This window comes from Vulpes lagopus, chromosome 2, assembly GCF_018345385.1.
Source record: "Vulpes lagopus strain Blue_001 chromosome 2, ASM1834538v1, whole genome shotgun sequence".
In the NCBI taxonomy this organism is placed as follows: Eukaryota; Metazoa; Chordata; class Mammalia; order Carnivora; family Canidae; genus Vulpes; species Vulpes lagopus.
The window spans coordinates 88513754-88538798 of NC_054825.1; the positions used below are offsets into that span (position 1 = coordinate 88513754).

A 25045-nucleotide genomic window follows, 5' to 3' on the forward strand; every position below is an offset into this window, starting at 1 on the left:
TCAAGAATATTATAATTATATTTTTAATACTCTTATTGGCTTGAGGGGGATAAAGAATGCAGATTCATTCAGATGACATGATAATTCTTAAGAGGGAATCTGTGAGATATTTCTTGGCTCTGTAGAGAGTATTTTTAAAAAGCTGAGAAATACTATTTTCAGGGATAACTGTGCTCATGGCCTCCTACTTCCTATTTATTACCTTTGCTTTGCAGTGATTCCAGTTTTGAAGAAACCCCATATGGCTTTCAGCCAGGTATTTTGCAACACCACCTGTTTTTATTTTGGCTAGTAAAAGAAATCCAATTCTAAATATTAATCAATTGAGAGGGCTGGCCATAACTTTCTTATTAACCACGTCCTCCATCTTCACAGCCCAGATCTGAATCTATTTATAGTGCCCCTAAGTTGTTTGATGTGGTTCTCACCTCCTCTCTGAGCTCATACTGATCAATGATGCTTTTCAGTTTCTCTGCAAGCTCTGTGTTCTCCTGACACAGCTTCATATTTCGCTCACTCTGCTGTTCAATCTGTGCCTGGATATCTGTCAGAGTGGTCTGAAAGTGACTGGTGATCTCCTTCCTCTTCTCTTCTTCCTCACGTGCTCGCTGAAGGGTTTCCTCCTGTGGATAAAAAGCAAAGTCTTTTGTTAGGCTGGCTTACATGCATCTGGGTTTATAGAACTCAGGGTTAGGTAAAGGAAAGGAGATTAGTGTGCAGGGTTAAGTAGGATCTTTTCCTCAGTTCTCTGGAGCCAACCTTGCTCAGCCCCAAAATAAATGTATGAGCAAAGGTTTCAGTTGTAAATACATGGTTACTCGGAGCAGGTGCAATGAAGGCCTTGAAATGGATAGTTAGTGATGAATAGGCTTGTTTTAAAGATGACAGGTCTCTGGCTGACTGCATAAACTGTAGCAATTTCTAACAAACATGCAGTAACAGGGTTTTGATCTCTTGGCTGTGGCCTGGAAAAAAGGCCACTCAGCTTTACTGATTGATGAGACAGATTCTGTGTTTCCTTGGTTTGGTACAGAAAAAAGAATAATAGATCTCATATTCCTCTATAAAAGAACTAGGGCATGTTAACCACATAATTGTATTACCCAGCTTTTGTAAATATAAGTGATCACAATATAAACTTTTTCTTAGTAAGGAAAACTTTCATCTGCAAGCTTGTAAAGGAAACAAAGATAGTTATAGATCAATTATAGCAATTCGAGAATGTAAAAATAAATCTTAGAAAATTTGCTGGGTGTTTTATTTCTGAAAGAACAATCAGCCCATGTGTCACATAGGGTAATTGAAATGTTCAATATAAATTTTGAATCTGAAAGCGATTTTAAGTTTCAAATTTTCTTTAACTCTCAAATAAACATCTAATTTCTCCCTCTTTTGCTTTGTTAACATTCAAGAATTGGAAATTAACTTTTATATCATTTCTGTTCTCTTTTTTCCCAAATCAAAACTCTCCTTTCATTGCTAACTACTAACAATGTGCCCAAATTTCCCCCATATCTATATTGAGAAGTATTTGCTTTGTGATGATGCCTCTCATTCTTTTAGAATCAAAGGGTTTAATCTTGCTATATCATACCAAAGATAGAGACACTGCTGAAAAATGATATAGACATTTTAGGATGCCTTTCAGTTCTGATTAATTGTTATTATGAAAGCTTGCTTCATGGTTGGCAAGTAAAATTATACTGCATTTAGTTGCCTCCTGTGATCAAATTATGTAACAGGATTTTTAAAAAGAAAAAATGATTTAAATAGAAGTAATTGTTCAAATCCTTATTATGGTAGAATTATGTGATCAAAATAAAAACTGATGCTAAGAATTATGCTCTGAAAATATTTTAAGTTATCATTAGGTATCTTCTTTCCTCTACCATATTAACATATTCTCCAACTCCGATAGAACTCCTGATATCTGAATCATAATTAAGTCATAAAACATTTATTTGGTGACACCTTCTTAGGGGTATTGTAGGAAATATCATTTCCTAATCTGAGGACATTAACTGAGATATTATATTTCTCTGCTCTTTTTATGCTCTTACTATATATATTTCACTAAGAATGACTATAGCCATCTGCCAAGAGTCACTGAATATCTATATAATAGTGATTGTCTCCTTACTGCTCCAGCTTAGCTTAGAAGTCAACAGGTTCCTAGCTGTAGACCTACAGACCATGATCTGAATGCCATTTGCATTTATAACTATTCCATCCATGAATGAATGAGTAAATGAAAGAACCATCCCATGATAGTTAGCAAGTTTGAGCTTATCACTGGCAACTGGGTACAGAAAGAAGGTGTGGGTGTTAGGATGGTTTAAACACAGGTCAAACCATTACAGCACTGAATCCTGACCCACAAAGTAGCATTTTGCATTTTACAGTACATTGTTTATCAATGAGGGAAAAATAAATCTAGCAAAATCTTATAAAACTTGGTTCTATTGGTAAAAAATTTGCAATCATTTGGATGATGTCAGAGAACAAATTTTCCTTATCAAGCACATTGTTCAAAGTCACAATTAATAATGCAAATAAGATTGAAAAATAAAGTATGAAATAACTAAGAAAAGAGACTTTGCAAGCAGCAATATGTATCTTAGAACTGGTGCTGGGCCTGGCAGGTGATTCATAAGTATTCAGTAAATGTTAATTCAATTAATCAACAAATTATTAATTTACATACAAACATGAGTAAGTTGGACTAGATGAGTCTTACAATCCTTTCCATGTTAAAATTCTGTGACATTCTGATAACAAATCCTACTTATTTATTTACTAAAATCATGTTCCCTGAAACACCCGTCTCTTACTGGAAAGTTCTTTTTCAGTATAGTTTGAAGTTCACATTTAGTGCTTCAAATATATGAGTATTTTTTTGAAATAAATCCATGTCTCATACATTCACTGGTCTTTTTCTAGATTACCCTAAATTGTGATCTTTTGTGGGTTCTTTTTTGACCCACTAAAGAATCAATTTTATTTTATTTTATTTTATTTTTAAAGATTTTATTTATTTATTCATGAGAGTCAAAGAGAGAAAGAGAGAGGCAGAGACACAGGCAGAGGGAGAAGCAGGCTCCATGCAGGGAGCCCAATGTGGGACTCGATCCCAGGACTCCAGGATCATGCCCTGGGCTGAAAGCAGGCGATAAACTGCTGAGCCACCCAGGGATCCCCTAAAGAATCAATTTTAATAAAGAATAGCAATAGTTAAGAGTTTTTTGGTGGAAGAGCTTGGCATGCATTCTTTTTCTGTATCTTCCCAAGCTCCTAGCACATGGATTTTAGTAGCAGATATACTTATGTTGTTTTACTAGTATGACCAAGGAAGCTCATATCACTTTGACCCTTCTACAGATAACAAGTATGAGGTCTGGACAAAATGCAAGAAACCACTACTTAAAAACACTGGAGAACTGGAGGTCAGACAGATGCTATAGGGAAGTTGACACCTGTAAAAAGGGAATGATATACTGTAAGTTTCTCTCTCTGTGTCCTTCTTCAGCTTTCATCTTGGGTGAAGACTGAAATTAGCAGCTGCATGGGACAGGTAAAACGGTCATAGAAAACCTACCTACTATTTTGTGAAGAATGGAGAGTTCTGAAGAACTACAGCTAGTGGAAGATGTGGGGAGATTCCCAAAAATAAGAGAGAGAGAGAGAGAGAGAGAGAGAGAGAGAGAGAGAGAGAGCCCTAAATTCTGTAATACATTCTGCCCAAATCTTTGGCTGACTCTGAACCACACATGCTCAGGGCAGGCTCAAAGCAGCCTAGTTAAGAAAAAAAGAACTGAACTGAACTTGAATTTCTCCCTGAGAGAGGATTTGCAGTTTGACTCTAATCAAGTTAAATCCCTGGTTAAAAAGAACAACAGCAACAACATTCTCAAGGAGTATAGTAGAATCCACATGCTCCACAACACAACAGCTGCAACATCCAGGATACAGTCTACAATGACTTGATATATGAAGAACTAAGAGAATGTGACCCATTCTTATAAGAAAAGGTAATCAGAGGAGGCCTATTCCATAATGAACCAGATGTATAATTAGCAAACAAGAATTTAAAAACAGGTATTATATGTATGCTTAATGATTATAAAGGAAAGTATTATCTTAACAAATGAAAATACAGGAAATCTCAAGAGAGGAAAAAATCTATAAGAAAGAACGAAATGGAAATTCTGGAGTAAAAGTCATAATATATGAAATTTATAGATCATTGAGTGGACTTAGAGCAAAACGGAGATGACAGAGAAAAAAAATCAGTGAATGTGAAGCTAGATCAATATAAGTGATCTAATCTGAAGATAGAAGAAAATGGATTGGTGAAGAACGTATGAGAGGCTGAAGGACCTGTGGGACAATAGTAAAAGGTTTAACACTCATGAAGTTAGAATCTTAGAAGGAAAGGAGAAAGAATGAGACATAAAAAATACTTGAAAAAAATGGTTGAAACTTTACCAAAATTGGTGAAAGATAGAAATTACAGATACAAGAAGCTCAGTCAATCCTAAATAAGATAAATATGAGGAAAACTGGAGCTAAGCATAAAGAAGTCAAAATTCTGAATACCAAAGATCAATAGAAAAACCCCGAAAGTAATCAGAGATAAATGGCATATTGCATAACTGGGGAACAGCAATTCAAATCATTGTTGATTTTCATCAGAAATTGTGGAGATTAGATTACACAATACAGAACCTATAAAAGGCTGAGAGAGAGAGAAATAAAAAAAAAAACCCTTGCCAACCCAGAATTTTATATCCAATGATTATAGCCTTCAAAAATAAAAGCAAAATAAAGACATTTTAATGATAAAAAAAACCCCACAAACAACAAAAAAGAGAATTAATTGCAGACTTGTATGATAAAAAATACTAATGGAAGTTCTCCAAACTGAAGGGAATGACACCAGACAGAAAGTAGAAGTTTTAGAGGAATAAAAAGTGTCAGAAATGATAAATATCTAGGTAAATAAAGAAGACAGTTTTGCCTTTAATTTTTAAAGAAATGTATAGTATCATTTAAGTAGAAATTATAACATTGCCTCATGGGCTTTATACATGTATGTAAATGTAATACATATAACAATTATAGTTTGAAGGGGGATCACTAAATGGACCAATTTAAGTTGTAGTGTTTCTACACATTATATGAAGTGATACAGTATTAACTCCAGGTAGACTGTAGAAAGCTAAGAATGTTTAAGTAATTACAGAGCAACCCCTGAAAGTACAAAGAAGTATACTTAAAAATCCAAGAAATAAATTAGAATGGAATTTTTAAAATATTCAAATAATCCAAAGGAAAGTAGGAAAAGAATAGAGAACCAGACAACAGAGATGGCAGATGATGAATAAATAATAGAATAGTAGAAATATATCCAACCACACTTATAATTTCACTGTAGTTAATGGACTAGTACTCTTAAAAGATAGATATTATAAGAATGATAGAAGCAAGGTACTATATACTGTCTATAAGAGGCTCACTTTAAATATAAAGGTCCAAGTTTGAAAATAAGGATGGAAAGAGATATACCCTGAAAACAATAAGAGTAAGAAAACTGGATGGGGCTTTATTGATATCAGATAATGTAAACATCAAGATAAGATCTTTACAGAAAGACATGTCATGGTGATAAAACAATTTATCAAGGAGATATAACAATCACAAATGTGTATACTTGTCAAATTAATGCTTCAAAATATGTGAAGCAAACATTTAACATAATTAAAAGAAGTAGAGAGTTTCAAAATTATACTAGGAGATTTTTAATTATACTAGGAGATTTCCTCAGCCATAGATAGAACAACAAAAATTCAGTAATGATCCAGAGCTAATTGTTGCTTATGCAAAATTACACCTAACATTTGAAAAACAGACATTCTTTCCAAGTGCATATAGTATGTTTGTCAAGATAGACCATGTTCAATGGGTTATAAAAATTAAGCAAAACTTCTAAATAATCCATGGGTAAAGGAAAAATGGAGAAGGAGACTCAGAAAATATTTTGAATCCGAAGCATGGTTTTGATACTTAATATATGCATAACCTTGGATAATTGATTTGAATTGCCAAGTCTCGGTTTAGTCATCAATAAAATGGAGCTATTAACCCTAGCACAAGGTTGTGTTAAGGCTCTTAGCACAAGTCCTGGTGTAATAATGATACTTAACTTCATTGTCCATAACGGGAAGCCATTGGTGAGGGTGTGTGGCTATACCTATAGGTCTCTTGCCACTTCCATTATTTTCTTTGAATGTTACTCAAAAAGCACAAGCAACATCACCCCATTTGTTATTTTAATTAATTAATCAATCAATTAATTAATTTTAGAGAGGGGATGGTCAGGGAAGAGAGAATCTTAAGTGGGCTCTACACTCCCACGTGGGGCTGGATCTCACAACCCTGAGATCATGACCTGAGCCAAAATCAAGAGTCAGACGCCTAACTGACTGAGCCACACAGGTACCCCATCCCATTCTTTAAATATCTTTGTTGATAAACTTTCCACTATCTTTGATTTAATTTTTATCTCATTACCATATAACACTATTGAAAGCCAGAGGATTTATGTAAACACAGAGTGCTATTTGCTTGAATGTGTATCTTGAGAATAATGCTCTCATCCTGGGCCGCCGTTTAACCTGCAATTCTGATTGTCCCTAGTGCAATGAGTGAAAGGATGCCAGAAGCCCTTCTCCTACAACTTGTAATTTGAGAGCTATAGCTCATCACGCTGGCCTTCCATTTCCTAGATATCAAAAACCAATCTGGAATATAAGAGTCATGATTCTCTTCCAGTTTTCTTCCCTGCTATGTTGCACAAACTCAGCAGTGATATCAATCTCTCTGCTTCTTAAAATGTTTCCTTTTAAACACATGTAATAATAACTATCTCACTGGAATATTGGTGTCTAATTAATTATTGTTTGTCAAAAGCTTTAAGATCTTCAGCTGGAAAGGGGATTGTGGATGCAGGCGGTATCATCTTGGAGAGCCCTGCATCTTGCTTCATTGATTGAATGGAGCTAGTGTCTGTGTGTAATCAAATTAGGCACACTGCTACAGGCTTCTGCTGTAATTAATGAAACCCATGCAGACTGAATGAAGTGATCAGTCTATTATTTTTAGATTGAATAATTAAGTCTGAAGAGCTTCGGTATTTTTTCAAGTAGCTTCTTTTCTCAGCTGACTGTTGACATTCTGGCTCTCAGTCTTGCTGTATTGTGTCACTTATTTTTCTTGTGTTCTTTTGTGTCAATTTTTCTTGTGTTCTGCAGAATTCATCATAATACAAAAACTGTGGAATTTTTACAAATTTGTATTTTACAGGGTAGAACTAAGTCTTACCCTAAAAAATAAAACAAACTGGGGCAAGAAAAAGGCAAGGAGGATGGTACATGTTTTCCTGGGGGCCTGCTCTGTGTCAGGTACTACGTAGCACCTTATGTATATGACCTTGTTTAATTTTTCCCTGGCCACATGGTGACGTTGGCGTGATCCCCATTTTACAGATGAGGAAACAGGCTTGGGGAGTTAAAATAATTTATGGGAAATCAGAAACTCATGCTCTTTCCATGAGTGGCAGAAGCCCGTGCTGCGCTGCATGCCAGAAAGTGTGTTATTCAGAGAGGTGGTGGTAACATACCTTCAGTGTCTTGTTGTGTCTCTGCAACTCCCGGCATAGACTCTCCAGTTTGCTTCGAGCAAGGATAGCTCTGCTGTGTTCACTTTGTAGCTGGTCTTTTTCTTTTTGGATTTGTACCTGTTTCTTTTGTAAGAACTTTAACTTCTTTTGCTCAGTGCGATGCTCATCCAGCTAGACATGAGGGATGCAAAAATAAAAGAAAATGGCAGAAATTGCTTTTGAGTTGATAGAAAAGGATGAAAAGAGGAAATACCAAAAGATTACTCTGTAGTTGTTGGAAACATTCTTTGCTATTGTCACTGCCCCTCTGCAAAAAATTTCACAAATGGGACTTAGTGATACTCATAGATACAGCTTTTAGAGCATATCATTTATAGGTTTTTCTTATCATTATAATGATCCCTTCCTATTCTTTTTGGTGGTCTATAAATAGTTTTCCTTCTCTTGAATCTATCCAGTGATACTGGTCAATATAGAAGGGCATGTCTTGGAATCTGTAAAGCTGTCAGAATTCATGATAATGTCTTGCATTGGTGCAATGGTCAACAGTGTGTCTGCTTGGTTTATATTTTGTTCTCACAATTATTTCTCATAACAAGCTTATAGCAACTATTTTTTAAAGAATAAGAAAGCATAAAACAGCCTCCTGGTAAGCGGAAGGTGAAGTCTGTGGTTTGTAAAACAGGGAGGGAAGAGAAAATACCTCTCAACTACCTAGCATTGGCGATTTTCCACCAGAGCTTCAGAAGTAGCCACTGCACAATTCAACAGTGAGAATGGCAAGTATCCATAACACACCCTGCCCTCTGACCATCCCCAGGTTCCATGCTCATGGCCAATAAATCATGACACGCACTTTTGCCAACCACAGTGGGAGCCTTTTCTCATGCTCCTCCAGCTGCTACCACATAGTTCCATGCGACTTCCCATCTTGGGATGCTACAGTTCAAGGATGAAGTCACAAGATAAGATGTGGGACACCCAGTTAAATTTGAATTTCAAATAATTAAAAAATTTTAGTAAAAGTATATCTAAAGTATTGGATGGGACACTTTTACTGAAAAAAAAATTTTGTTTACCTGAAACATAAACTTAACTGGGTGTTCTCTATTTTGTTTGCCAAATCTAGTGATGTTTTAATGGAATTCTAGCTCTGGTGGGTGGGGGGGGCAGTTTGGGGATCAACCAACGGAAGCATCAGAGACTAGCACATGCCAGATGTGTTGATCTCAGACAGACAGTCAGTGAGGCTGTATCAGTTCATCCAGAGCCTTTCTTTTGCTGGACTCAGTTTCCTGAGTGCCAAAATAGTGCTTAATGCAGGTAGGTGCTTATCCTGATTATGACTTTGTTGGCTCAAGAGGAGGAAAAGCCCCTGTGAGACTGTCAGGGCTTCTGAACCCCAGGTGTTCTTAGTGATTTGAAGAATCTGATGCAAGTGATCACACACAATATGAACTCTCGCATGTGCCTCAATCTCCCTGTCTTGAAAAGGTATTTGTTCTTTTTGAACTAGCTGAACAAGACTGTCACACTTACTTCAGTTCATGACTTATTTTACTCTCTTCCTCACTCCTTCCTGCCACACCAAAATGATCATTGTTGGATTAAGCTGGAGATGTTCATAAATGATATTCAATCTTCACATTTATGGGCAATTTTCATTTATTAGTGAGAATTAACAACAGGAAAAATTAGACCCATATGACCATAAACATTGATTGAAATTGATTTCTTTCTGAGGTTCAATTGGGAAATCATTGATATTTTATTATGTTTCTCATTCTAACCTCCTATTAAAAGGATGGATGAGTTTTTTTCATTTTGTACCATAGTTACATTTGTGCTTATATTTGGATTTTATTTATTTTTTATTTTTATTTTATTTTTTTAGAGATAGAGTGGGGGGAGGGGCAGAAGAAGAGGGAGAGAGAGAATCTCAAGCAGACTCCTCACTGAGCACAGAGCCCCATGCAGGGCTCCATCTCACGACCCTGAGATCACGAGCTGAAATCAAGAGTTGGACACTTAACTGACTGAGTCATCCAGGCGCCTCCCATTTTTTTTCATTTTTTTTTAATTATAAAGAAAAAATTTTAGAGAGAGAGTATATTTGATTTTAAATGACCTATTATCTCTATCTGAAATTTATATATTATTATTGTTATTGCCATTATTATTTAGACTTTTTTCTTTTTGAAGATTAAGTTGAGGGTTTCTCAACTTAAGCACTTGTACATATTGAGCCAAATAATTTCTTGTTGTGGGGGGCTATCTTGAGCATTGTAGGCTGTTTAGCAGCATCCTTGTCCCCAACCTACTGGATGCCAGTAGCGCCCCCCAATTGTGGCATTCATAATATCTCCAGACAGACATTGACTATTGGCCCACGGTGGGCAAAACTGCCAAACAAGGGAGTACTACCCCATATGGATTTACCTGAGCACTAGGAGGAAGATACCCTACATGTGTTTTGTAAGTTGGAAGAGATGATTTTTGCTTGCTTATCAACCATGTAATGTTCTAGTTTTACTGCAAAGTCATACATATTTGCCATTAGGTCTATCTTGCTTTGCTCTAAAAAAAAACTCTTAACTTTCTGATAAATTTATGAAGAGTGTGGCTAACTTTATTCAAATACTTCTGACTTGTGAATATATATATATATATTCCATATATATATATACCATATATATATATGGTTCTTAATGAAAGCGAACATATTGTAACTGAGTCAACTTTAGTCAAATACTTACTGGCTTAGTGATTTAATGATGCACTTAGACACAGCACTTCTGTACAATTGTAACAGTCATATTGGATTTTTATCTGCTATTTTTCTTGCTCTCTCTTTTTCATTATTAAGTTAAAAAAGTAAAATTAATGCCAATTACTAAATCAGAATAGTATTAGTGGTTTGTTGTAACTACATTAAAACTGAGGAAACTTAGAAAACCTACTTCTCCCAAGTCCCTTCTTAATTTAGTCATGTGGTATCTTTATTAATAAATATATCCTTATTTATTAATGAAAACAATCATAGATGATATTACAGGATTCAGAGTCTGTAAGGGTGAGTTAGCTAGAGTGGCATTTTGATTCACAGCTTTGAATTTGATGATTTATTCTATGTTAATACATGTCAGACACCTTCTATATTAATATCCAAATCAGTGAGCAATGAAATAGGTTTTAGTCTTTAAGTAAAAGATTGAAATTATTCATAATTTTGCCTTTCTGAAAAAGAAATGTAATGAGTTTTTGGCCAATTATCTCCTATTCATTCTTTCTAGAATGATCTTTTGGGTTTTAAAGTTCATTACAGGACATGATATAAATGCCAAAGTATAGTAAGTAGGCTTGAATTGAGTAGGCGCTCTGGAAAAATAACCTGGGTGGGGTGACTCTTGACTAGGAAGGTGAGTAGGCGGAGGGAGTTCCCATGGTGAACAGCTGTGGCTTAGGAAGAAAATCTCGGCAGATGGGAGAAGTGGTGCTTCTCTGATGTGCTTCTGTGGGTTGCAGCACTGCACATGGCTTCCTGTGCGGAGCTCGAATGCTGCCCAGTCCAGCCAAGTATGAAGCATGGCGCTAGAAACGAAACATGACTGGCTTTGGTAGAAGGAAGTAAATCAAAGTGGCAAAGGGAAAATGATGTGGGAAATATTGAAGAGAGCAGGGATGGACAGGTGAGAATGGGGCCTTATTTTTAGGAAAAATATTTTTGAAACCTAACTTATTTTATGCCATTGAAATTGTTCATAGACAGTTAATAGCTAATGTTAAGCAAGCTGTGATAAAAAAAAAAGTTGATACACGGTACTTGCTTTATAAATTTCTACTATGCTTTTGGAAAGTACTATGACCATTAAAAAACAAACAAACACAAAAACCAGAAGGAATTCATACTATTTGATTCAGTAATCCAATTCTGGAACTTTTCCCAAAGATCATAAAATAAAGGAGAAGGTACAGATCTAATGCATGATGGTGAAGCATGCAGCAGTATTTGGTAAAGCAAATCGTGGAAGGAATCTAATGTCTCCAGACTCGAGAACCAGGAGATAATGGCCACTTCATGGAAAAAGACATAGCTATTATAAAATATAATTATAAAGACTCTGAACTACATGAGAAAATGTCTGTCATATGAGCCAAAAAAACCAGGTACCAAATTATATACGTACCTTATGATAGTAATTGTTATAAAAAGTATCTCTGCATATATAGCAGAATTGGAAAGGAAGATGGATAAATCAAAGTTTGTGTTTCAGATTATGACATTAGAGAGATTTTTGCTCATGTCTGCAGCATTTCTCGTATCATCATGATGTGGGGTTTATGTGATTAAAAAAAATTAAAAAGTATTAGGAGAGTTAAGCAACCAGCCAGTCACTCAGTGTTTCAGAGTCCTTCCAGGTCCATTGCAGGACAGTTCAGCCCAGAGGATGCAACAAGAGGAGATGAAGAAAGGGAAAAACAGGAACCACAAGACAAAAGAGTGAAAAAGAAAGAAAACAAATCACTTGTTAGATTGCACTCCACTGATAGGGATAAGACAAGGGGTTTCCATGCCTGAAGCTCCTTCAAGTTTGGACTCTCTTTTCAAAACAAAACACACAGAAAACAAAATTAAGTAAAAGCAATTCCATCTAGGGCCTCAGAGAGGCCCATGCCAGTGAGAGGCTCCAAATGAAACTTCATTAGTGGCAAAGGTAAACCTGCTTTCACCCTGCCACCTAGAGGAAATGTTCTGCTGTGTGTGGACTTGGTTTCATTCTCCTGTCACTGCTTGTCCAAAAGAAATCAGTAAGTGAAAACATTGTTTTAAAGAAAGCCAGCAGATGTGAGGGAGAAGCATGTTGGCTAGCTTCACTTGAGCGGATGTCACATCCCAGCAGTGGGTTGCATACTCCGTACACCCGGGGGAGTAGGGCACAGATGTCGCTGCTTTAGTGGAGAGGCTGCTACACTGAACCCTCCTCTTTTCCCCAACTGACCCACTGAAGGAGTACCAGTGGGGAGGCAGTGCACTTTGCCGGTTCTCTGGTGTCCATTGAGTGGCTTCCCTGCCTCTCGAATGGCCTTCTCCAGATGGACCCTCCGTGGGGAGGACCTAGCACTAGGCACAGAGTGATCCACACCAAGCACTGCCACAGGGGGGCAGGGAGAAGAATGTAGATCGAAGAGAATGAATGAATGGTTGAATGACTGAGTGACTGGCTGAATGAACAAATAAAGTTTTCCAGGCCAAATGAGAAGGTGTTACACAGTGAAGGTAGGATAAATTCATCCCTCTCCCTTCCTGAGGGGGCCTCTCAAAACACCTATGCACCTGTTCTTACCTCTCTTCCTGTCACCTTCTCTTGCCTATACCGCCTTTATATTGAGTGTATTTCTCTTTTATTACAAACCCAAAAAGAACTTTAAAATATCCACAATTTTCAATTCTCTATAATTCTCTTTTCCATTCCCCAAATTATACATATAATTGAAGGCAGAATAGACTCCAACTCTCTTCTCTTTCTTTTTTGAGCTGTTTTTCCTCAGTTTTTCTATTTCTTTTTCCTTTTAAAAAAATTCTGCTTTTATGGATTCTTGTATTGGCTTGCGTGAGGCAACCAGCTATGGTCTCTAATGAGCTACCTGAAAAACAAAAGGCCTCTTTTTGTCAGCTCTAGCCAGAGCCTGAATCTTTCTGACAGAAAAAGCTAATCAGAGATCTTACCAATTCAGCATACTTCTTGAATAAAAAATCAAGTTTTTCTTCAGGTGTTTGCAACTTGTTCAGATTTTGCATTAGCAGGTTGGCTTCTTTGCCTTCAAAGAAAATAAAAACCATAAAGACATATGAAAAAAGTGTTTTAAATGTTTTGAAAATATTCAAAAGAATAAAAAATGCTGACTTTATATAAGGCTAAGTCATCCATTTCCCCTCATTAATTAATTAAAAAAAATAAAAGCAAAACAGCCAATCAAAATTTCTGACTCCCATGAAATTGCCAGCATCGATACATGCAGTTCTAGAATTCCAGCCCAAAGCACAGAAATTTGACAGTTTAGTATGCCATTTTTTGGTTAGTTTTGTTTTTAGTACCTCTTTTTTCTCTCTCTTTTGGGGGAATCATTCTCTTGTTCCTGTGCATGGATGCATTCCATGAGATAGGTTTGGGTGGGAATGATCTGATTGTATTTCCTATCTAGCAGAGAATAAAATCTACATAGAAGGAAAATCAAGCCAAGACATGGAGGGCCTTTTCCACAGACTTTTTGGTGTTTCTGTGATGATGGCTTCTGCCTTCCTGGGCCTTCATTCCTCCTGCCCAGGCCTTAATATTTGTTGGGAGTCTCCTTGTCCAGTCCCCGTTGGGGTTTATGCTACAATTTAAGAGTCATCTGTTCACAATTATTTGATGGTAAATCTCAAACTCTTCTCTTTCCTCATTGTTCTTTCTTTCGTCTTCTTCAGCTCAGCCTCCCTGTTTGCCTTTCTGTAGGCCTAGAAATCTTGTTTTCAAGTTAGCCATTGGTCTGAGTGTTGGTGGGGAGGAGAGGGACCCCGAGGCCTGCATGTACCACTGATGATACCTTTTCAAAGAGTCTGATCAAGGTGGAACAGAGTGACAGCCACTCTGGCTAATTAGAATCGGAAGGTCAAACCACACGGTAGAGGCCATGTTTCCTGGCTTAAATCTATGTAAGAATATTAACAACTTTGACAACCTTTTCCCAAGAACAGGCATTTCCCTTTTGCTAAAATATTTGCTTTTATCCTGGAGAGACAGATAAATCATAGAATTAGGCTTGCCAGATGAAATACAGGACATGGGACATGACTGTACAAAAAAAATTGCATTGTTTATTGAGGTTCAAATTCCCCTTGGCATCCTGTATTTTTATTTGCTAATTCTGGTAACTCTAATGGCATCAAAGAATTTTAGGTCTAGAAGGACTTTAAAGAGCAGCCAGACAACTGGTTAATTTTATAGATTAAAAATCTAAAGCCCAGAGAAGACCAAAGTTACATAATTAGTACTGGCAGAGCTGAGGCTTGAGTCCAAGGTTGGTCTATTTGCTCTAAATCACTCCATTCCCATGTGGAATTTGGATGCCAGGAAACCCAGAGAAATAAAAGAAAACTTTTTCTTAAAAAACATGACCTCATTCCTAACAGCTGGTTTTGTCCATCTTTGCCCAGTGAGTCAGTTCAGATTAGAGACCTGACCTGAGACGGGGAGAAGGTGGGTGTGAGAGGCAACCTGCCAGCTCTCCAATTATGGCCTGGGTGCCTCGTGCTGCATTTAAGCTGAGAATCACTGCTGCCCACCTCCACTGCACCTGCGCTGTGAGCTATTTCTCTAGCAGCCAGGGAGAGATGTGCATTGGTCAGGACATCCCTTGTCTTCAGTCTGTGAAAGGCACCCAGATGAAGACTGCTGTCCTGAGTGAGTGTCATCTATTAGGGGAAAGAGATTGTTGTGGATCAGATTTGGCCCAGAACCCAGCACATGTTTTGTCCATGGTAAGTTCTCAGTAAATGTTGGTAATAGTGGAACAGAGCAAAGCCAACCTGTGCTCACCAGTAACACGTAAATGAAATGAACGCTGTCCTGAAGACTACTTTGTGACTGACTAGAGGACAGACAGGTCTTACTCTCACCTGTGATATTTAATATACACTTAGGATATTTCTCAGTCCGAGTACTAGCACATAAAACATTATGTGTCTCATCTGGGGGAGATAGAAACATTTGAGTGAGTCCCATGGGTCTCTCTCTTTTTTTTTTCTCCACATTAAGAATCTTCTTTCCTTTTATTTTCTTCAGCTGTGAGAAGAGGATTATGTTTTGTTCCGTTTTGTTTTGGGCACATTCACTGAGGTATCTTTCTACTCTCATACCCCATTATTTTGTATAAAAGGTTAACATTCAGAGGCATCAGTCTATCATTCAACAGCAAAAAACATCCAGGAAATTGGAGGTGGGCATGTGCAGAATTAAAAAATTTGTGACATCAGGGGGCTTCGTTTTAAACTTGCATTGGTTTTGCTGGACTAGAATGCTGTGTGGGATTATCGTGGTGAAGAAAAATAGACAGAGATTGCTCATCTTCTAATAAAGGCTGCAATTACAGTTCCACAAAAATGAGGTCATTCGGTGATAGTGTCAGACACCAGAGACAAACTGACTTTTTTCAGGGATATTTTATTGGGAGGGAATGACCTGACTTCTCCCCAGTGTGTCATTCCAAAACAGTGTGATTGTAAGATTAGTCATTAAAAAAGCAAGGGACAGACCTGAAGTCCCCATTAAAGCCAGGGAAGGCACATGAAGGGCATATGGCCATCTGTCCACAAAACACTCTACAAGAAACTCTACAAGAAAGTAGGACCACCAAAGCAACAAGAACAGCCATGTCACACATGGCTATGACCAAAGGCACAGCTGTAGCCTCAGGGAATATTGGTATACGAAGGAATGATTGTTACATCAAAGACATTAAAACACTTAAATTGAGATAATGAAATCAGCTGGATATATAAATGTGGACTGGGATTTTTCTTAAACTTTTAGCATAGTGATAACTATCAATACTAATTTTATGTAGATTTCATGAGTGTACCTGAAAAAAAAAAAAAGATTTGATGAGTGTCTGAAACCTGGCTTTTTCTCTTTCAAAACTGTCTTTTAAAATTTGGGCTTAAAATTTGGTCTTGGATACCCAGGTGTGCCTGTCTTCCCCCTTCCTGATTTCCATGTGCTGTGGCGGAAGCTAAAAGCGAAAAGATTGTGAAGCTTCTCTTTCAAATGTTAGACCCAGATTTATATTTCAGTGTTAATTTTGTTCTCTAACACAATTTAAAAGTAGTGAGTATGATACAAATAATTCCTGAGTATCTATAGACATCTTAAGTGAAATAGGATTTGTGTATGTTGATAAAAAGTGACTGTGTCACTGACTAGTTTTTTGTTTGTTTGTTTGTTTGTTTGTTTGTTTGTTTGTTTTTGTTTTGTTTTGTTTTTTATAGTCTTCAACTTTCTGGGCCTAAATTTTCCTGTCTATAAAATTAGTAAGTTGACTAATTGGATTCTGAGTTTAGCTCTTAGGATTTGTAAAATTCCATGACTGGAATAGTTTTAACCATTTTTGGCTTGATTTAGACAACAAGAAAAATAACAATATTTGGATTGTATATTTGTCTTCCCAAAATGTTCTGGGGAAAAAAATAAAAAACTTTAAGAATTTATCAGGATTCTCTTATCCCTCATTTCACCTCGTGTTGTCTGAGTTTTGTTTGTTTTGCTTAGTTTTAATGACTATCAGCTTTGAAAATACTACCTGCCCTATATTTTCTAGTTACATTGTTTTTATTTGGCCAACATTTTATACCTTCTGCATAAAATGTTTTAGTCACCTTGTTATATTTACTTGGAACTTTGGCCTCTCATTCAGTTGGGGAGTGGACCTAGACTTCTTACTAGGTCAGTTGATGATATGTTTGAACTATTAGCAATTTCTTGGCTATAATTATAAAGAAAACTTTCTTAAAAGGAAAAAATAACTTTAAGAGTCTAGTAATGAGGAGATTATTCCAGGGAAAACAAAATAAAGCAAAACCTTATAGTGAGAAAGAAAAATATCAGAAAGAACAGTAAGAAATGAATACATCTATTCCTAATTCTGATCAGAAGATAGTACTAATCATTTTTCTCAAGTCATGTTTTTCTCTCCCATTCAACCTATTTCTTTAAACCTTTCTCTCCTTTAAGGACCTGGCCTAAAATCCAGCTTCCCTGTGAATCTACTCATGAATCTTGCAATCTCTGTTGATTCCTCTTTTCCCTGAATTCTTCCTGTCTCCTACCATCTTTTCCCAAAGTTTAGGATTTGTATCAAGGCAACAGCTTATTCCCCTTTCACAGTGACACTAGAAATCAAGCTAAAATGGATGAAATAAATCATCTGGAAAAGTGCCCATTCTAAGGAAGAGTAAGTGAATGGCTTTCTAAAGATGTTTCAGAATCCACTGTCCTCGTCAAAGTCCTCAGACGATACAACTGAAAGTCACCTGTAACTAAAGACAGAACCCATTAACTGAGCTATATAGTAAATGCTCCCTAACCAACACACCAATTAGTTTTTATGTATACTCAATCCTGCAATATTAGTGGCTTCAGTTCTGCTCCTTGCTTTCTTTATGAATAATCTCAAAATCACATCAACTAGGTGAGTAACCTTTTTTTGTAGGCTCTTAAACTCTCTAAGCTTCAATTTCCCTTTTTATAAAATTAGTGGGTTGACTCAATGTATTCTGAGCCCAGATTGGACCTGTGGATCAGCTTTGTTTTCTTCCCAGGCTTCAAACCTCTGATTTCCTACTCGATCAGTTATCAACCTAAATATCAGAATGTATATTATATTTTATCATTGTTTTATGCTTATTACTATGGGGTGCCCATGTAGCCCACCTACTGTTGGCAGAGAAGTAAATAATAAAATATTTGTGAGTCTGGAGGGTGGGGTGGGGAAGGCAAGGGGGATGATTTAGATGTTGACATGATGTGTCATGGTGGTGTCTAATAGGACTCTGTTTTTGTTTCTTTCAGTTCAGACGCCAAAGGGAAAGTGACTTTGTCAACTAAAGATATTTAAAAATATTCTTCCAATTGCTTTGGTGTGTAATGTGTGATTGTGGGATATGCAGTCTTTAAAGGAAAAATGGGTCCTGGATACATGGGTTGTGGAGACATTTCCCAAATATTCAAAGGTGATCTGCAAAAGAAGGATCTCTTTGGTCCAATAAGTCCAGGAAATGTAAACTATGCCCATCTCTGTTGGGGATTTTTATTGTTGTATGTTAAAGGTCAGAGAACTCTAGCAGTAAGGAAACTTTAACTTTGTCTGAAACCTCAAATATCCCAAAGTATATGCTATGGAAAATTTTGGGTTAGAGAGCCAGAACATGTCAGCATCTCAAAGATAGCAATAAAGCAGATATTATCTGATAAACATGCAGCAATTAGAGGTATCTTTGATCAAGGACCTAAGTAAAATCTAAGGATATATTTTCAGGTACTGGTCAAATGATTTACTAAAATTCTATAAAAGGTCCAAATAGATTCTAAGGAAGACCACAGCCAGCACTTCACTTTCTCTTTAAAAGGGGGGAGGAAGCACTTTCTGAAGCAGCAGAATCATTGCTTCCACAACCTGTTTGTATCAAAACTACCCCTGGTATTTTGGCTCGGTCCATTCCATTCCTCCCAATTCTGAATTTCAGTGCTCAAGAGCATTTTTGATACATTTTGTATTTGACTCTAATGCACAGTTAAGTTTAAAAACCACTGGTCTAGGGATCCCTGGGTGGCGCAGCGGTTTAGCGCCTGCCTTTGGCCCAGGGCGCGATCCTGGAGACCTGGAATCGAATCCCATGTCAGGCTCCCGGTGCATGGAGCCTGCTTCTTCCTCTGCCTGTGTCTCTGCCTCTCTCTCTCTCTCTCTCTCTCTGTGACTATAATACATAAATAAATAAAAATTAAAAAAAAAAACCCACTGGTCTAGATGATAGCACAGTGCCATTTAATTGATAAACAACTAAGAACCCTGCTATAGCTACTTGCAGATGGCTGGAATCATGTTGAAAATGGTGGTTCCATGTTTTGATTAGCCTAAAGATATTTGTCATAATGAAGCCAAAACATGACAGTGTTTAGAAGAATACGTTGATGGTGCTCAGAGGAAGAGCATGGAAGGGTCAGTGTTCACACGTACATAGACTGGGCACAAATGGGCACCCTGCTTCACAAACACTGGTTCTGGGCAAACATTCAGTTGAAATCTGGTAACTTGTAGATAGTGGCAGAATTAGAGTTGTGGAATTTTTTCTTTCTCTACAATTCTTTTGATTTGGTAACTACACAGTTAACATAGATTTTGAAATAACTCATGGAAGACAGAGAAGAAACCACAAGTGGTCATCTTTGATTTTACCCCTATGTTTTTCATATCCCCTCAATACAGCACATACACACTCCTCTGTAGAAATAGCTGTAGGGTGATAAAGCAAAAGAACTTTCTGGATTAGGAACACTTGAAACCATTCACCTCCACGATGTGACTTTGTACTATCTTATAAGAAATGTAACAATGACTAATACAAAGGGACATTTCTGAAATGTCTTGGATAGATAAGGAAAAACAGCTTTTGAACACAGAACAACCTTATTCTCTTTCCCAAAGATCCAAAACCCTTGAGTGATTCTAGTCCTGCACTTTGCAACTTGGTAGATATTTTAAAAGTATTATTTGGGTTATTTTATTCTTTATGTTGTGTTTATCAAGTGTCTTATTTAAATGTCTTTTAACCTTTCTTGAAAGTATTGCCCACAATGGGTTTTAAGTACCGTAGTGATATCCCATGCCAGCACAGACATATTTGGGGGTTTATAGATAGCTTGTTATTGGAATCTGAACCCAGTTCTGACTCCAGTGCCCGTGATCTTTCACTTTGCCACACTATCTTCCGGAAATGAGTAAGACATTAGAGCGTCTTCTGATAGATTCTCTACCTCCTTTGGGAGGCAGGTATATAAACAAATGATTGCTGCAGAAAATTTAATGGAGAAGTAAGGGAGGTGATGCTAACTATAGCTTGGCATGTCAGGGAATGGACCATCAAGGAGGCAGGTATATAAACAAATGATTGCTGCAGAAAATTTAATGGAGAAGTAAGGGAGGTGATGCTAACTATAGCTTGGCATGTCAGGGAATGGACCAGTCAGGGAAATCACTGGGGAGACAAGGTAGGTGAGCAACATGTTGAAAAGTTCACTCCTTCACAAAGAGGAGGTGGTATTTGTCCTGAGTGTCGCTGTGAAACTCACCAACGAAGACAGGCAGAGGGGCTTTCCTATGCACAGTAACGTGCTTTCACTAGTAGCTGAAAAATTAACTCTCTCTTCCTTTTCTCACAGCCATTTTTTATGTAAAATCCTTCAAAATCTTCAATTTTCCTGTACCTGTTCTTAGCACTTATCCTATATAATAATTAGATTACACAACTGCTTTTCTCTCCATACTTAGAGCTCCTTAACCAAAAGGCCTTATTTATCTTTGTGTACCCAGCACAGTACCTCATAAAGACTATGCATTAGCAAATATTTGCTGAATCAATAAACGGATGAGAGTAAAAATATTTTGTATAATTTTTGACATTCTATAACTGAACATTTTTAAGAGTTTTGTTAAAAAATATTTTATATAGTAATAGAACATTCCACTCATTAATCTCATGGGCAATCCTTTTATATACAAACCATCTCTATATTTATCTTTTGTTTAAATCCAGATTCCACTAGCTTTGCTTTAAACAATTTCTCTTGTTCATTCATCCTTCTAACAAATATTTACTGAGCACCTAGCATATGTCATCTACTATTGTAGACACTAGGCATCCAATGATGTCTGAATTCACACACAGTTCCTGTTCTTGTTCTAAAAGAGCTAGGGGAAGTGAAGACAAGCATTAACCAAATAATCACAAAAAAGTAAGTGTACACTCTCAAATGTTGCTAAATGCTTGGAAGGAAAGATACATGGTACAACAGAAACAGAAAACAAGAAGACCTTATCTAGGGTTAGGCTAAGAAAATGCCACTTGAATTGTGAGCTTACTGCTAAGTTAAGTCCCCAAAGGGCTGAAAGTGAAGGGATTTCTAGGTAGAGAAAATAGGATGTATGTGGGCTTTGTGGTAGATGGAGCATGGTACATTAAAAAACTGATAGAGAAGGTCAGAATGATTAGCAATTAGGCAGTAGTAGTAGTGGGTGATAGGGGCAGAGAGTTCAGGAAGGGGGATTATGCGGTAGAGTGATGGGAGATAAAGCTCGAGAGACTGGTTTGGGTTAGAACATTAGGGCCTAAAAGATCATGTTAAGAATTTTAGTCTTTGACCTAAGAGTTGTGGGAAATCACTGGGGAGACAAGGTAGGTGAGCAACATGTTGAAAAGTTCACTTCACTCTTTTCAGGGGAAGCAGCTAAACACAAGCATAGAGCAAGGGAAGTATAGGGAGACCCTGAAGGAAGCTATTACAGCAATCCAAAAATGAGATGTGAAAAAAAAAAACAAAAAACAAAAATGTGATGTGGCTTTTAGTAAAGGTTAGCGGAAGTGTCTCTTTTTAGGAATAATCAAAGAAAAGTCATGCATTAGAACATAACTACTTGCCTAATCCTTTTAGGATTTTCTTTTCCAATTTTTGCTCTTTATTGCTGATAGGTTCTTTGGCTGTGGCCAGCTCTCCAGAAGCCATGGGTTCTCTGTCAGTCTCTTCAGTGGCCTCATCACAGTCCCCATCCTCATTGTCGGGTGGTTCTGTGTTCTCAGGCTGCTCCTTTGCCTTGGTGGGACCCTCTTTTTCAGTAGCAGACCCATAGGTGTTAATGATGTCTTCCAGTTGTCGATTCAACTCCTCAGAGATATCATGAGCTCCCTGTTTGGACTGCACACCTGCTATCCCTTCTGGTGCTTGGAGTGAGGTTGAGGAATCCTTATCATCTTGCTTCTCCAAGCCATTTTGACTGGGTAATGATGAACTGTCTCCTGGAGGTGTTGACTGGGGTTCCCCTGAGAGCTGCACAGAGTGATTCATCTCCATACTGGGAGATGTATCTAGTGATAAGCATAGTCAGGTTTTATATAGTTAACCAAGTTACACATAAAATGTAAGGATATCCCCCAAAGGGCACCTATTAATTATGGCTTCTAACATAGAATGAATGTACTTTTGCAAACCTTTGATATTGCAATTAGTTATGTAAAAACAGTAGGAAGCCATTTTTCCAAAGCAAGTCATACTGTGAACATATTTTTGGTTTTGGTCTTTAAATTCCAGTAGAAATTTCTATGATTGACATTAATGGAGTAATTCAAGATATCGTTTTTCATGTTATATTTGTCATATTGCTTAAGCCAATTTGGTTATCACTCTCTTACTTTATTCTATGTAGACTTACAGTCATTGGAAGTACATGGATGGATGGCTGTATTTAAAATGTTTAAAATGCTGTTATTTTTTTCAAAGTTAAAACATTTAATATAAGAGCCACTGAACTTACTAAAATCATTCATAACAACAGCAGTCCTAATCCTAGTCTATTTTAATCCATAAGTGAAGACTTGATAAATATGAATACATTGATATAAATGAATGATAAATAAATAAATGAATGAATTATAAATAAATGAATACTACATACAGAAAATACTTTGTGGCTTTTCTGGTGTTTTCCTTTCCTCAAATGAGCAACACATAATCATCTATCAGCAAAACACGTTTTCTGAGGTTAAAACTAGCTCCATTTTTGGATAAAATGAAGAATGAAGGAAGGTACAAATTAACCAACAAGCTAGTATGGAACCATGGCGATGGTCATAATAATGATTTCTTGAATTTTATTAATATTTTCGTGTTCCAATGTAAAAACTGACTTTCTTTAAGAAAAAAAACACAGATTACAACTCCTTTTTTCTCAGTCAAGAAGCTCTAGGCTAACTTCATAATTTAATTTTTAAGAAATAGCACTGTTTAATGAATAGGGAGGGGATAAACTTGGGAAATAATCCACATATAATGTGGGCTCGTTGGAAAGAGGGGCTGAAGTACAAGGTGAGTCAAAGAATTTTAGGAATCTGGCCATCTTCATTTCTAGGGTTGCAATAGAGTTGACTTAGGAGTTATGGTGCCTTTTATTTGTTAATGGTATTTAATGGGGATGCTGCTAATGAACGACACAAAAATTTGACAAGTTTCTCATAATGCACAGGTTTTGCTGTTGTGGTAGCTCGAGAAGAAAACCAAAAACATACTGTTCCATGCACTGCACAGCTTCCTCCTCTCATTCTCAGGGCAGGGGACCTCAAGTGCTTGAACCCCAATAAGAACGGAAAATCCAGCCTACAGCCATTGCCACCCACTTACGGCCTTCATCAAGTGCTCATTAACTTGGAAGGAAGTACTTTTTTCTCCTACCTACTTTAATTCACCAGCTTTATCATCAAAAGATGCAGTAAACAGCCTCATTGTTTTCACCACTGGTATTTCTTTATCCTGACCCCGACTTGTTGGGCACACTCGTCTATATATAACTTACGCCTCCCCTAAACTCTGAGAAAGATACATGGCACCTGCTGTCCAGCCAGAAGTTATTTTAAGCTCTTCTAAAAGGAGCCATGGCATTTAGCACTTCTTTGAAAATTAAGGGAAGAGAATCCTTTTAAAATCAAAACTAAAAGCAGTAAACATTTACTGGCTTAAATACATATGTGGGTTTTAAAGTGTTAGGGAGGCTTCTTAGTATGAAATAAAATCTAAAGTAAACCCCAACTTCAAAGCAATGAATTTAACACTGACTGCTCACAGGAGTTTTAGTATGGTTAGTCTAAATGCAAAAGTTGACTTGTATTTGATTTATTCTTCATTCCTCAGAGGCCACAGTCCTTGATGTTTTTAATATTAATTCCATGGATATCCTTTAAACTCATTGCCCACATTTACTTTAATACAGAATAACTGAGTCATTGTAAACCACAAGACAACTCAATTCCTAAAAGTAGCCTCAAGATAAATCACCAAGAGGGAGAAAATTAAAGTCAGAGAACTCTGCTACTTTTAAATGATTCCTTTCCATATTAATTAATTGACAGCAAGACATTATTTCTAAATTTTATCTTCTTAATAAACTTTATTGCCTTTTTTCTCTCCTCAGAATCTTTCACTTGTACTGGGTAGTCCAGCAAATTATCACACACATCCCTTCCTGAGCAACACATTTCAATTATAAATAAAACAATGGAAAGTTCTTCAGAGTTCACCGGGCAATCTCAAAGTTGCAAGTTTCGAACACCACAAACCGCACCCTACAGCACCCTACAGCTTCTCACAGGGTTCGGGGGAGCGATTGTCGCACTTACCAGAAGACAAGGAGCTAAGCAGAAAGGAGAGGCAAGAGGCAGCAAGAAGCTAGTCAGAGGAGCGGTGACAGCAGGAGACAGGCAGCTGTGTTCTTACAAGGGAGAGAGAGAAACCACACACACACACACACACACACACACACACACAGGCGCCCGGGCTGCAGGAGAGCAGGGAGGGGGGTGGAGGAAAGGAACCGTGTATGACACAGCAAGAGAGAGGTACACCCAAGTTTCAGTGGCTGTCTTCTGGGCAAAGGTCTGAGGAAAGAGAAACAGCTGGTAGATCTTATCAGACTCCTTGTTTTGTTGTCCTTTTAAAAATCTAAATGCTCACTATATATAGCCCCTCAGTGCAGTTTTTCATCTTTGTTCTTTTGGGCAGAGGTCATATT

At 37.2% G+C, this 25045-nt stretch overlaps 1 protein-coding gene across 1 annotated transcript in view; it reads right to left on the reverse strand.

The window, feature by feature from the left end:
• TXLNB (taxilin beta) overlaps positions 1-24794 on the reverse strand; it is a 47198-nt gene extending 22404 nt beyond the window's left edge. The window contains exons 1-5 of the mRNA XM_041744052.1: positions 24654-24794; positions 21909-22352; positions 13407-13498; positions 7679-7849; positions 429-623 (exon numbers count right to left, since the gene is read on the reverse strand). Coding sequence (XP_041599986.1) covers positions 429-623; positions 7679-7849; positions 13407-13498; positions 21909-22338 — 888 coding nt within the window. The 5' untranslated portion in view covers positions 22339-22352; positions 24654-24794. The remainder of the gene's footprint in view (positions 1-428; positions 624-7678; positions 7850-13406; positions 13499-21908; positions 22353-24653) is intronic.
• Positions 24795-25045: the final 251 nt, after the last annotated feature.